General features: G+C 40.2%; 1 protein-coding gene across 5 annotated transcripts in view; it reads right to left on the bottom strand.

Moving 5' to 3' along the window:
• The window catches only part of SCUBE1 (signal peptide, CUB domain and EGF like domain containing 1), a 181,067-nt gene that overhangs the window by 19,474 nt on the left and 147,470 nt on the right, over nt 1–14,123 (bottom strand). For all 5 annotated transcript variants that reach the window (XM_085048991.1, XM_085048990.1, XM_085048992.1 and 2 more), the window contains one exon: nt 1,133–1,249. In XM_085048991.1, the coding sequence (XP_084905117.1) occupies nt 1,133–1,249 (117 nt within the window). The remainder of the gene's footprint in view (nt 1–1,132; nt 1,250–14,123) is intronic.

Raw genomic sequence — 14,123 nt, 5'->3', positions numbered from 1 at the left:
GGGTTCAGAGTTGGGATTTTGAATCTGCTCACTATGGAGGAGGAGGAAGAGGAGGAGGTTTGGATCTGGTAATGTTTTTGCTCTTCAGCACTGAGTATTTCCACTTAGAGTTTAGGTCCTTCTTCAGTCTTCTTTAAAAGACTGAAGGTGATTTGAGGCTGAAGGTTATTTGAACACTGAGGCAGAACCCCAAACTTTGAGGCCTTCCCTAAATTATTACATTAAGTCATTAAGGAATTAACAGTGAAACTGAAGATCAGTCTCTCCACACCTCCCACAACACAGGTCCCAAAAACTTCTGGACTCTGATTCTGCTTTCACAACTGCTCTCGAGTGGAGTCTGTTCCCAAACTTAGATGGACTCTTATTTCTCTTCCTGCCTGCCTCTACTCTTACCATGAATTCATATGATACTTATCCCACTCTATAGAAGAGAGACCAGCATACACCTCCTACCGTTTTCTCCCAAAAAAGAAGCCATGCAGAGATATCATCAGCAGATTCTCAAGCTGACATTACAAAATCAGGTGAACTGAGCACTCAGAAGTGAAGGGCCAGCATTTGTTTGTGCTACATCAGTTGAACCTCTAATTTGATCATTGTGGTAATACTGCCCGATGACACACTTAAAAAATATCCTCCTCCTAGAGAATGAAACATTGCAGCACCAATTCTTCCCAGGCATACCAAAAAGCTTGAAAGTTGCTCCCCAGAAAATGGGAGGAAGATCCACCAAGCCTTCTTTTATGCATTTCACAGTTTATGTCACACACCGGTGAGGACAAATGCCAACAGAGCCAAAATATGTGAACTTTGAAAAACTGACATCTTTCTCCTGTCCTCTTTGCTCCCCATCATATGAAGCCTCCCTACAGCTATGACTAACCTCACTCCTGTGGAAGTACTGATCAAAAAATGGTGGGACATAGTTTTCTTTGGTGTTTTTCTGTTGGGAATGCTTCAGTGAATTTGAGATGCTGAAATTTTAGTCACGCCCAGGTAATGATATTTTAGATTTATTTTAACTTTATTGTTTTATCATCTTCAGTTACGAATCTAAACCAATGTGTGGCTCTGTAAACAGTTCACAAAGCAAACAAACAGACATGTAAGCAAAACTCAGTTTCCAAACCTCCACAGTGCGTCAGTCCGTACAAGGTGTAGCCTTTGTGGCAGAGACATTCAAAGCTTCCAGGATAGTTGATACAGGTGTGATCACAGGTCCGCTCAAAGGAGCACTCATCTATGTCTGAATTCATAGAAAAAACAGTAAGAAATTAGGTTACACTGAATGACTGGAATTTCTCATTGAAATGCAACATCTTGTTACTGACAAAGTATCATTTACCGTCCCAGGCAAAATCTGAATAAAATATCATTCCCATTCCACTAGTGCCTTATAAAGAGAATACTTACAGGAACATGGAGAAGGACAAGAAAAGGTAATTGGGTAAAATCCCACGAAGACTGTATTATGTATGTTCCCCATTAGATGGCAACCTTTAACTTCTGATCATACTGACCCAGCAGAGCCAGGCGAGTACTGAGCTTCTGGGGAGGTTAGTGGCACAATGGAAAAAAAGGTTTGGGTTGAACTAAGCAATTCCCTCTTTCATTGACCATCCTGCTGCCATCTTGCCCACCAGGACAAGGAGCTGCTCCCAGACTTCTGCTCTGCCTACATAAGACTGCACACACTTGCAGAGGGTAAGCAAAACACAGCCAGGGAATAAGCCAGCGTCAGGAACGGACAGGCTGCACCTAACACAGGAAATATTCGTCCAAAGTCCACGTTCTACCCAATTCAAGAAAATATGACCTCTTCCCCTAAAAAAAGTCAGCTATCTCTAACTATCACTGCTCACCAATGTGAAAGCCTGGTTTACACAGCCTGTCCCATCCAGCAGGCTCTGAAAAAAGCAACTGAGAGCACATTGCTTCCTGGACAGTACAAAGGCTTTGCTGAGCAGGTGCTGTGGAGGTTTATTTGACAGCAGTCCTGACAGAATGGACTTGCTGAAAACATTAAAGGTATCTTAAACAGCAATCTGTGCAAAATAATAATTCTGAGTTAATTTTATTGCTTAAAAAAATTCTCTTCAGTGATTAATTTTTCTGCTTATAGGTCAGAAAAAATGAATACAATGACATTATTTGAGAGTGGTCATTTCAACAAATCTCATTCCTACAATGTTCCTGAATTATAAATGAATGCAATAGTATTCCTATAATAGTTTCCACTCTTTCTGGATTTACTTTTTAAGAACAAAACCAGAACAGCACCATTACAATATATAATTTAGACTTTCGTATTATACATGCTTGGAAAGCTATTGGTGTTTGAAAAAACTTGAAAACTCACCATACTTCAGGGTATTCTAGCCAATTCCTAAATCCAAGTATAATTTACATAGTTTTGACATTTAATGAAACATTCTGGGTCTCATTCTATTGTTATTAATGCAAATCCTTACTTTCAAGAACTATAAAATCAAGATTTTCTGTATGTGTACACAAACCCAAAATCTGTGTGAGAGTTTAGGCACAAACTTAGAATGTCATAAACAGCTATATTTTATATGACCTCCAACTTTAAAATGACTTTCAAAACATTCACACAAAAGATAATTCACAATGTGGGAAGCAACTGCTCAGGCAAATGCATAACATAAAATGAAACAAACACGAGAAACAAAAATCTGTGCTGTCCAGTTTTATGTGTACATCACTATCATTTGCTATGATCAAGTCACAAAAAGATGACAACTGAGATTTTCGCTTTTTTACATCTATGTAATTTTTAATTCATTTTTGTATCCAATTTAAAATATCACCATTTGAGTTCTGAAAGTAATTTCTTTTTAAGGTTTCCTTTATAGTCTTGGAAATATGCAGCTTTTGAATGCACATAAATGGAAAACTGTTTCAGCTTTCTCTAAATAAATACACAAAGTAAAATCATTTGGGCATGAACACTGCAGCTACAGTTTTACAGGATTTTAAATGCTTAAGAAGCCAAATCATACATCATGGTTTCATTCATGTGTAACCTAGTTTGCTAGATGGTATTGTGGGAAATTTACAAAAGCAGTTCATTTTCTGACCTCTGACTTACCTTGGAAATCTCTTTCTCAAAGCCAATTTCATATTTCTCAATAGTGATCTTATCCTGCACTAGTTTAGTCCGTGGTGTTTATGCACTGCTGTCACACTGGAGCACTTTGTGTTGCTGCATATATGGCTTATTTTTCTTCACATCCAGGAGGATGCACTTCCCTCTCTGCTCATGGAAACAACACTCTGCCTGACGACATGACCACTGCTTGTCGAGTAACAGGCCCTCAGCATGACCAAATCCGTTTTTATTCCATAGCTTTTCCACCATTTAAACACCTTATCGCACCTCCTGCTGCTGTTCCCATCAATTCTGGCTGTGCCCTGGCTGCTGGAACAAGGAAAGCCTCCAAGCAGGTTCCCCTGGCTGAGCCTCAGCCCCGGCTGCTCCCAGCCGTGGAAGGACCCAGCTTTCTGCACCATCACCAGTCCCCTGAGGAATTCAGCACTTGTCATAGAAAAGGGAAAAATATGCACCACATACTCTTCATTACAAGAGACTGGTGCTGTGATACAGGATGCTGAAATCCCTGGTTTTTTTTGAACTCTGATATCTGTGCTCTGCATGCTGTTATTCCTGGGCTCCCAGGAACTTTGATGCTGGCCCTCACACCTCTGTGGTGCTTCACAATACTTCTCTATATTTAGCCTGAAAGGATGTACTTATTTCCCACCACCCTCGGGACACAGGTGTATCTCACAAGAGACTGTGGGGCTGGGAATTTGACCTTCACAGCCCCGGGTTTCAAATCCTGCTTGACCACAACAACTGGGAACAAACTTGGGGATCTAAATCCTGTCTCCATTGTACAAAAAACACTACAAAATCTGGCAACCTCATCTACTGAAGAGAAGTCCAAAAATACAAAAGCAGAGATGTAGCACGTTACAATTCCCCCCCACCCCCATGTACACACTCAAACACACAAACATTTCCCCCCTCTCTATTTCCCCCCTCCAACACCCTGGAATAAATACTGATAAATTAACTTTCTGGGTCTGAGGTGCTCTTAAAATAATTTAAAGTTAATTAAATTAAGTTTTTAAACTGTTCTAAGATGAAAAGTCAAAATGTTGTGTTTTTGAGGAACTGCGGTGGAAAACTTTAACTTGAGGTTGAAGTTTGTATTCTATTTTTAGTTGCATTTGGCATAAATTCACATGTAGTCCAAGCTGTCTCTGAACATTTCAGATTTGCTAACGCACTTATTTGACATCAAACACATTCTTTTTACTTTCACTTAGTCAAAAATGCATACCACATTCACCACTGCAGTCGGCACAGTGACGTTGTCATTTCAGCATTTTAAGAGGTGTCTTCACAGCTGAGCTGTTTGAAGCTTACAGGAACTGTGGGGCTAAATTCATTGCTGGTAGTACATGATTAGTTTCCTGCCAGCTTTTTTAAGGAATACTAGTGATTTGTATAAAATCCACTAAAGGAGCTCTCTACTTCACAGCAGATGACCCAGTGGAAGTGCCAAATTCAGGGGTTGGAGCAGGTGACCTCCAAAGGTCCCTTCCAAGCCCCACCATGGATTCATGGGCACAGTGGCAGTGCCAGACTTCTCTTTCTGGTGTCCTGTGCTGCTCACAGCTCTCCTTCCAGTCCCTGTTTCCATGACATCAAGGCATCATCTCAGGCTGAATAAAGTTCAATATCTTTTCTAGCAATCTATGTTCTCACCTCCAAAGAGAATGTTTGAACAGTGGAAGCACTCCTTAATTTTGCCCTAGAAGGGATTCAACTGGAAGAAATTGTTCAATGGTTTAATAAAAGAGCAGGACTTCCCTGGGGTTTTGAGGGAAGCAATTTTTGGCAACGGTGGCCATGCTTGATAATATTAGTTTGGCTAGGTTCCTATTATTTCAAGTCAGCATTTGGATTTTATTGTTGATTTTTCAATCATATGTAGCTTTTTTTTTTTTTTTTTTTTTAAAGTTCAGGCTTTCCCATGTTAAATGATCCCATAATGATCTTTATTTTCCTTGAATGCAAAGTTTTTTAGTGGGTGTCAGATTGTCAGTACTGGAAAGTAAATTCTTCTATCTCCAGAAGGGAGCTACCAGAGATCAAATTTCTTCTAAGTTCCCTCAAACAGATGTGCCTCAAAGGTGACCTGAGGGAGCAGGGAATAAAGCAGCTCATTTTCCATGCTCATTCAAGTCCCTGCCCTTTCCACTGGTGCTGCCACCAGACTCCCAATTACAGTAGCACCAGTTGTTCTGTGGTTTGTGTGATGTGGACATGGACTCATTTTTGGATGTAGAGTGCAGGGCACCCAGAAGCCACCACACAGCAGTGATTTTTGCTAAGTCTGAACCTGAGCTGGATTCTGACCAGCTGCTCTGAAGTGAAAGGCTCCTTTCTGCACTCTGTTTCCAGCCCTCAAATGCAGTACCCTGTATTCCAGATTGTCATTGCTTTCTTCATCGCTCTAAAATTAATTTCAGAGCAATTAAAAGAAACCGATGCTCGGGAAATCAAAGTGTAATGTGGGACATTTCCAAAAAGCATTAGCGTTACAAACAAGCAGCTCAGCACTAGACACACACAGGTGAGACTGGTAAATCCTGCTGGATTTAGAGACCTTTTAGAACTGCTAACTGATGCAGGAACTGCTGTGACTCCCTGACAGAATGCACATGTGCAAAACTCACTTGCACAGAGGAGTGATTTGGGGGTTGTGGTTAGAAAACTGAAGAATTCAATGCCCAGCTTCCCAACTTCACATTAAAAATCTACTTCAAAAATGAGGATTGTCCTGTCTCTGTTTTCCTTAATGTAATTTTGTTTGTTAATATTAAGAACAAGTGAAGAAATTGTTTAGAGAAAACTAATGGTCATCTCAGCAGCTTTTCTCTGAGACATACACTAAGTAACTAGGTCAATTGATGAAACTGGAAGCCTCCCTCCAAAACACAGGTCATGTATCAGAACTGAATAAGAACTTAATCTTGAGCTTGGAGTATTTTTCATCTGATTTGAAAATAAACATGGCATGGAGAGGTCACTGTTATTTGGTAGTGCTATTTGTGCTACAGAGAACAAGACAGGAGAGGCTCAAAGACAATAAAAGCTGTAACAGGGATGGGGAACAGAGTGCAGACTGTAATGCTTTCGGACACTGCAAGCAAAGAACCCATCTTCTATTTGATTTGTCTGTGTTTGGTGAGGCAAGCCATGAAGTATGCACTAGATTGCTGCATATATGCAAAATAGAGAAATTTAAATATACTATTTCAAATAGAAATAAAACAGAAAAATATTTTTTACCTAAAAATTGAATGTACAATAAAAATAAAAGGAAATATGTATCTCTGCTATCATCTCCTTCATCAGTAGAAGTGACTCATGACACCTTGAATGCTGGTAGATCAATGAAAAATGGTCATGATTTTTGCAATGCATTGAGGTGCTATTACAGTTGTGAGCCTATACACTCCCAGTCCTCCCAGCAAGCTTAGGTATACCTTGATCATGGCAAAAAAGATTTTTCTCTATCTCATAACTGCTGCCCAAGATGCTGTGAAGAATATATATAGCAAGGACTGTGGGTTTCAGATTCAGGTGTTGCTGGGGGTTGAGCCCCAGGCTGGGAGCAGTGGCCCAGGTGTCCCAGAGCACTGAGCACAGCAAAGCCACTGCTCAGAGCAGTGAGGTTATCTCATAACAAGGCCACATTCTCCTCATGCAAAGGCCCACAAGATTTAGCTCTGTTTTGTCCATCTCACACAGCCTGCGTTTATTTTTAACCCCCAAGCCAAATGTGGACTCAGTGTGGAGCACTCCAGGCCATACACACAAGCCAAACCCAAGGTTAGTCAGAATGTTTTGTGTTCACCTTTCTCAGCTTCCAAGCTATCGGCTCCTCTGAGAAACAGAGCCTTTCCTTGTTCTCATTCATTAAACACACATACATAGAAACTCTAAAGAAGTGTTACATGATGTTTTTAAAATAAACACTAATGCTTTTTTTGTATGTATTTTGGCTGAAAGTTATACTCTGTCTTCTCCTCCCCCCACCTCCAATTTCTGCAGGGAACTGATACCACCCATGTAATGTTGTTCGCCTCACAGCCGAGCCAGCCTGGTTTCCAACAATATTTGACAGACATTAGGGAAACCACATATCTTAATCTGAGTGGTTGCTGCACCGTAGGGAGTCATGATTCAAACTATGTTCTCCAACAAATGGTGGTTTAAATTCAATGCTGGGAAGGCATTGTTTTGCTACAGCAGCCATATGATGGGGTTTCCACCACATCTCACGTTTTTTGATCCACAGCGACTTACTCCTGTTCACAGTTAGTAAAAATGCATCCTCCACGTGAGAATGGAGCTCTCTAATACACAGCCAACCCTGACCAGGAGGAATGGCTTATAGCTAACTTCTCCTTAAGTTTCAAAGTCTACAATAATAAAACCAATGGAAAGGAAGCAGGGAAAGATGCAGTAATGTGCAGCTCTTCTACTTCATTACCTTCCCACTGAGTGCTTCTGGAGCAGGCTAACACAAAGGGGGGAAAAATAGCCATAATCCCAGGTCTTTAAAAGTAATTGAAAACCCACACCCATTTAGACTTCCCACTGCATTACTGAGCTGCAATCAAGTCACCTTGCTGCTGAGACTTAATTGTTAATAACATACCTAATGACCTGCAGGAAAAAAAAAAAAAACAGGTCTGGCATTAATTGCTGCACTTTTAATGGGAATCTAAGTGCCCAGGTAACATAGTCTCATCTTGTGTTTCAGAAATTTGAGTGGGAAACTGTCCATTATGACTAATGTTGACTTGCATTTGCAAAGCATTTATTTATTTAAGAACTTTATTGCTCACTGTTAAGTATGTGATTAGTGAAGACCAAATGTAACACACTAATCAGGGACTGAACAACTTCTGAAGGAAATTGATTCTGCTTGCAAGGAAATGTGCTTTTTATTAGAGATGATTTGTTAGAATGCAAAGAGGTAGTAAAACAAATAAATGCATATAAACATCAAAAGAAACCTGCAATATATATTTGAAACAAAGGCAATAAATAAATAGAAACCTGTGACTTGTTATGTAAGCATTCCACTGAGGAGATATTTCAAGGATTTAGCAGTACACAACAAAGTGAATATTCCTCAGCTTCAGGGAAAGGCATACAGTATATAGCTGTACTAAGGACCACTAATATCATACACCTAATTCTACCTCACAGCCTCAGTATTCTGTCTGTATGTTTTTATTCAGTATACTGAGATCCTGGAAACAACTTGTTTTCCTCATCCTCCCAGCTTATCTGTACCCACAGTGAGTCCAATAACCCACTATCTCTGTTCTTGAGGCTGTCACTCTTAGCAGAGGCCAAGTCTCTGTCTTCATAGAGTCTCAGATGTAGTATTAACACTCTCTGTATCTCTGGTGCAAATGCAGTTTAGGAAGCCACAGCTGTCTCTGCTGTTTATCAGTTTGGTCTGATCATTTTAGATACTCTCATTTTGCTCTAAGGAATATCTGGGCATCTCAGACTTCTCCTTTTACTGTGTGTTCTCACACTTCTGCTACATGTCTGAAATTGAATAATGTCTTCCAAGACATCATCCAGAAACTGGATGTTTATTTTGACAGAATTATTATATTTAATGCCAGCATTAAGTACTCATACTCATTTAATCCAACCTCCTGTACTTAAGCAGCCTCTAGCATTTTGCCTGGTAACCTCCAAAAGCATCCCTGCTCCAGAAGGGATTGTCTAGGTGTTTTCCTGAACTGATCCCTTAACCTTTTTCATCAGTTTAATTTTTAGAGCTCGTATTGGTGTGATCATTTTTAATTGCTGAATTTTGTAAAGCCTGAATAATTTCTCTTGAAAAGTGCAACGCATACCTGATCCTTTCAGGAATAAGCAGGTACCTCTTTTTAGATTTCTCATATTATTTTCTTGGGCCTGAGGTTCCACACAAGAAAGCAGGAATGATTGCAATGAAGCAGTTCCCCTGGGCTGCCTGGCTGCCTCTATTAATTCCTATGAAATCACCTCAGTTCAAAAGACACTAATCTTTTATCAGCCCCTTCAGTGTTAGAGGAACTGCAGCAGGCAGATCCTTCTTTGATGCTAAGCACCAAGGGGACAACTCTTCACCCAGCAAACTCATCACCCTCATTAACATCACAGCAATTGGTTTCCCACTATTTACCTAGAAGTTAAGGCAAAGGGAACAGCTTTTAGGAAGAACGAGAGACAGTACTTTTAGGAAAGTATTTAAAGGTAAATGGCAGCTTGTTTCCTTTATCTCTGCTATCAGACCTTATCAAAAGAGACCAGTTGCACTTTCTGTGAACCACTGTGCTATCTCTGGGGCTTGAAAACAAAAGGAAAGCAGATTAAAAAACGAGACTTGGCAATAAAATTGTAGGCCTAGATTCTCTGCTCCCTCTCCATAGTAAATACAGTCTTCTCTTTAGGAACTCTTCCAAGGGAGCTTTATGTGATCTCACGTAACAACAAATTAATTTTCCCTTCTCTTTTCAGTTTCTTTCAAAAATTCCATATTTAGTTTTCCTTCCACACAGAGTCCACAAGCTCCTTCTCTTCCACAAGCTTCCCTCAGGACTTCCTCTGAGTCTGCAGAAATGGAGCTGTGGAACAACATCTCACTGCAGTAAACGCCTATTCCCCTAACACATGTGTGTGTTCCCTTTAACACGTGTGCCAAGCCAAGTGACCACCACACATTCCTCTTCCTGTCAGCACTGCAGAGCCAATTCTGCTCCCAGGCACTTTGGTTTTGTTCTGCTCATGCATCAGCCATGGATTTGCTTGCTTTTGGATCTCCGAGAGCTTTGCCCAAGGGGCAGGAAGATTTATGCTTTTGGATGGAAACTGCAGAATTTGGCAATTTCAACCAGGCAAAAACTGGCAGCTAACTTTGGGGTCTTTGGGGGTTTCTTTGACTGTAGGTGGTGGGATTTGGAACAAGGCTTTTTTACATTTCTAAAATGAAATACATCATCATTATCACCACCATTATTATTACATTATTATTTCTCTGCTGTTGGACAAAAAAAGAGATTTCTGGTATGTTTCCCTGCAGCAGCATTACTATTTTTCCCTGCATCACCCACTATTTTTGAGGGCAGCACCAAACTAAAAGACAAAATAATGATAGAGAATTACCTGATACATTCAATTTTGGCAGATAATAATTTCTTTTAACATTTTAAACATGGTTGAGCAAAACTACTTCCTAAATCTCAGTCCTGCAAGCAGAGATGGGGAACAGCAGTGTCAACTTTTTCCCCATGTGACTGCTGAGGAGGAAAAGGTGCCTGGCCTCAAGTGCCAGGCCAAGTTTCCCTCTTCCTCTTATTCTTCAGCTGAGCTCAATTTTGAATTTGGTCAGCTGTCCTAGTAAAGAGAATGAGAAAACCAATGCTGGTCACCAGAGACAGCTCTGCAGATGCTTGCAAATAGAGAAGCTAAAAAAAGAAAGGGATTTTTTTTTTCCAGGTAAGAAAGTTTGCCTGGTCTCTTATGGAACATGAAAAAAACCTACTAATAACTAGACACAATGGTATAAAATTAGTAAGTCTGTCCAAGGTCACAGGCACAAAGTGAGCCTAGGGAGGTGTTCTATAAAGGTGTTTGGAAGGGAACATTTCAAATTGGTACTGGTTTTCTGTGTTGAGCACATCACACTTAACCTCACCATAAGCTCATGGCAGTCACTCATCCTGCTTTTTCTCCCTACTGCTATCTTTGTGAATAATAGTTTCTAAAAGGATTTCCAAATGATTTTTAAAATATATAAAAATGTACCATAGGGATCTGAACCCAAGTAAAGCACCATTATCTTGTAACAACCAAAGCTAATAGTATAAAGAATGCCTAAGTACACTTAACAGTATTACTCATTTTTATAACCTATTACTTTTAAAGTCAATAGTAAATGAGTTGAGCTGAGCGTTTTGTCAGACCACAAGAGCTACACAATCTACCCACTACTGCATCAGGAAGGGATGGAAATCAGGGCAACCATATCTTCATTGCCCTGTGAATGGTGCACTCATGCTAACAAATGCATTGCTTGGCAGAAGTGGGGGACCACCACCCTCAACATATCTCTGACGCTGAATTTATTTGCTTGATAGCTTCCTCACATTAGCTAAAGATCGCCTTTGGCGTAAGATTTTGAAACAAAATTATGTATGGTGTGAAAATAAAGATCCTCTCAAGCCAGCTAGTATTTCTATATGTGACAACTGGACACAGTCGCTTCCCAGCAACTCCAGGCTTTGAGGGCTGAATCTACTGTGACATGAAGTAAAGATATCATGACCAGAAAGGCAAAAGCTTAACTTTTTGTATGAAGAACATCTTGAAATTGAAGACAGAAGTTGTGTCAATGCTTAGACTTCCAGATATTACCTTTGCTCTCAGGCCTATGTTCACCTGTCCTAGCTCTTCCCACCCCTCTCCATTACTCGAGGGCTTTGTTGTGCTCAGGTTCCTCTGTCAATCTCAGGAACCCAGCAGGAGGCAATTGCCATTGGCTCCTGTTATGTTTATCCTCTTGCCATTGTTTTGCTAGGACAATCTAAAATGCAATTAAAGTAAATTCCATTTTTTTTAAAAAAAAAAAGTACTTTATCAAAACACTGTGAAGATTTTATAAGTAAATGTATAATTTTCCAGTATCAATCATTTCCCAAGGCAAAGGCAAGCTGAGTTATTTACTGCTATTACAGGAATAAACTGTGCTACCACGCCAAGAGCTTGGGGTAGGAAAAGCCATCTATCAAGAGAAGTGCATTAAAAGAAACTTTGGGCAGGTTTATTTGTTTTCCTACAAACATAAACACGTTTACTAGTCTGCACTCTGCTCAAGCCACTATTTAGACAGCAACTCTGTAAAAGCTGCTTAACAGCCTAAAGAGACAACATAATAAAGTCTTTACCCTCTCTGTATCAGGGAAGGAATGTTCCCCCTATATACAGTTGCAACACATTTGATTTTTAGCCATATTTTTGCAAAGCTGTTCACTTTGCTAAGGTGTTTGTCTCCATCACCCTTTAGCAGGGTGAGACTAGTGAGACTTCTTGAAGGAACAAGGGACTAATCTGGCAGAAAACATGCCTGGTGTTATCTGACAGTGCTGAAAGAGCAAGTACAACAACACAGTTTCAGTTTTCAGCTGAGAATTTGAATGCAGCACTTCCCTTCACCTCCTGTAGACCTGGGCATTCCCAGTTTACTTCAAGCTCTTGCTGAAGTCAGGTGAGCACTGAATATATGCAAGAATTGCTGTTTTCTGGCTCTGCTTCAAAGGCTTGCTTAAAAACTCTGCCCAGAAAGGCTGGCCTCCACAGAGTCCCAGCAGGTATCCCTCTGAAAACACCAACACTATGATTTACAAACATGCCTCAAAAATCCTCCACCCAGCAAAACCCCAGAAGACATCCCTCCATTCCACTGACTCAGTATTTGAGCTTAGGTTTTTGGTTTCATTTCACCTGTCCTAACTCAGGCCTCATCTCCAAGTTACCTAAACAAAGAGTAGCAGTTCATAACACGGCTAATGGAAGAAAATCACACTCCTTTGTTTCAACAGATTGGGCTTGTATTCTCATTAGAAGAAAACAAAAAACCCAGGGCACTTCTAAAAAGCCCAGGAGTGTAGATGCAAGCACAGGAAAATGAAACTCTTTTTAATATTTGGGATAGGGTTGTCATTTTACTGCAATTCTGTGTAGCACTCAGGGTGAAGGCTATCTGACCATAATCAATGTCACTAAATGCTTGAGTGCAGTAATTTGGCCTTAATATGCAATAGTGGAGAATATATATACACATATAGTCTTTCTCTTATTCTCTTTAAAAACAATTCCTATTGAATTACAGCTTTCAGCACGATTTATCAACAGATTATTGTTTGTGGAAGAATGCTACTTTCCTGCTCAAACTATTCCAAGGCTGACTCATATCCTGGTAATTCATTAATACATAACATGATTCCAGTCCAGTAAAGTAATTTCTGCACTATACAAGTCATAAATCCTACAACATCAACTGAAAAATATATCTCAAATTCTCTTTGTAAACACTAATGGAACGTTTTGCTTGGCTTCCCACACACATCATCAACTGGAGGGGGCCAGACAGAGCTGTAAAAAGCAATTTGATAGCAGTATACTTTATAGAGTTTAACAGTATAAGAGCTACCATACTGAATGAGACCTGAGGTCAAACTAATCTACTATCTTACTTCAAACAGTAGCCTGTGTCAGAAGCTTCATGGGAAAATAGAAGTGGAATAATCTGTCCCATCTGCCCTCTCCACATTAGGTCTCATTCTATTAGAAAGTGATTTAAAGCCTAGATTGTGAGGTTTAATATGCCTTCCAAGAAGCAGCAATCAAAGAAAACTCCCCTTTAACTTATGAAAACACTGCTGCAGAGGGGAGAACTGGAGGTGGAGGGATGTGTTTGTTTTCATGTTTCAGCAGACTTAATTGCTACAACCAACACTGCAGATGCTATCACTTGGCAAACAAACTTGTACTGGCTAGAGCTGTTTTTACTTCATACCTGGGGCATTTATTGTTTCTGGGTATGATCTTGCAACCCATTTTTCTCACACAGGCAGACTGTACCAATATGCACTTTCTCACTGAGACCCAGTGTAACAGAAAGGATTTGAGAAGTATTCCTTTCATTTGACAGTGTAACATGTTGCTTACCCAGTGGAGTATTTTTTAATCTTGATGCAAGAAGCAATATGGTGCTTGTCAGAAGTGAGATATTTTTGTAAGGCTCAGTGGTGCAGAATACCATAGAGAAAATCTGCACAGGGAGTGAATATCATCAGTGACAGGGAAACCATCCTGAGATTTCTTTCTCTAAGTCTGATTTCCACAAGCAGCTCCCAGGATCTCCCCCAGTACATCACTGACTGGTTCTTGAGCTACACTGCACCAGCACCTGAACCAGCACTGGTGTTTATAGATGAACAGTCCA

This window comes from Lichenostomus cassidix, chromosome 1Aa (genome assembly GCF_008360975.1).
Source record: "Lichenostomus cassidix isolate B80296 chromosome 1Aa, HeHo_3.0, whole genome shotgun sequence".
NCBI classification, from domain to species: Eukaryota; Metazoa; Chordata; class Aves; order Passeriformes; family Meliphagidae; genus Lichenostomus; species Lichenostomus cassidix.
The sequence above is the reverse complement of the archived record's forward strand: the minus strand, read 5'-3'. Positions and strand labels throughout refer to the sequence as shown.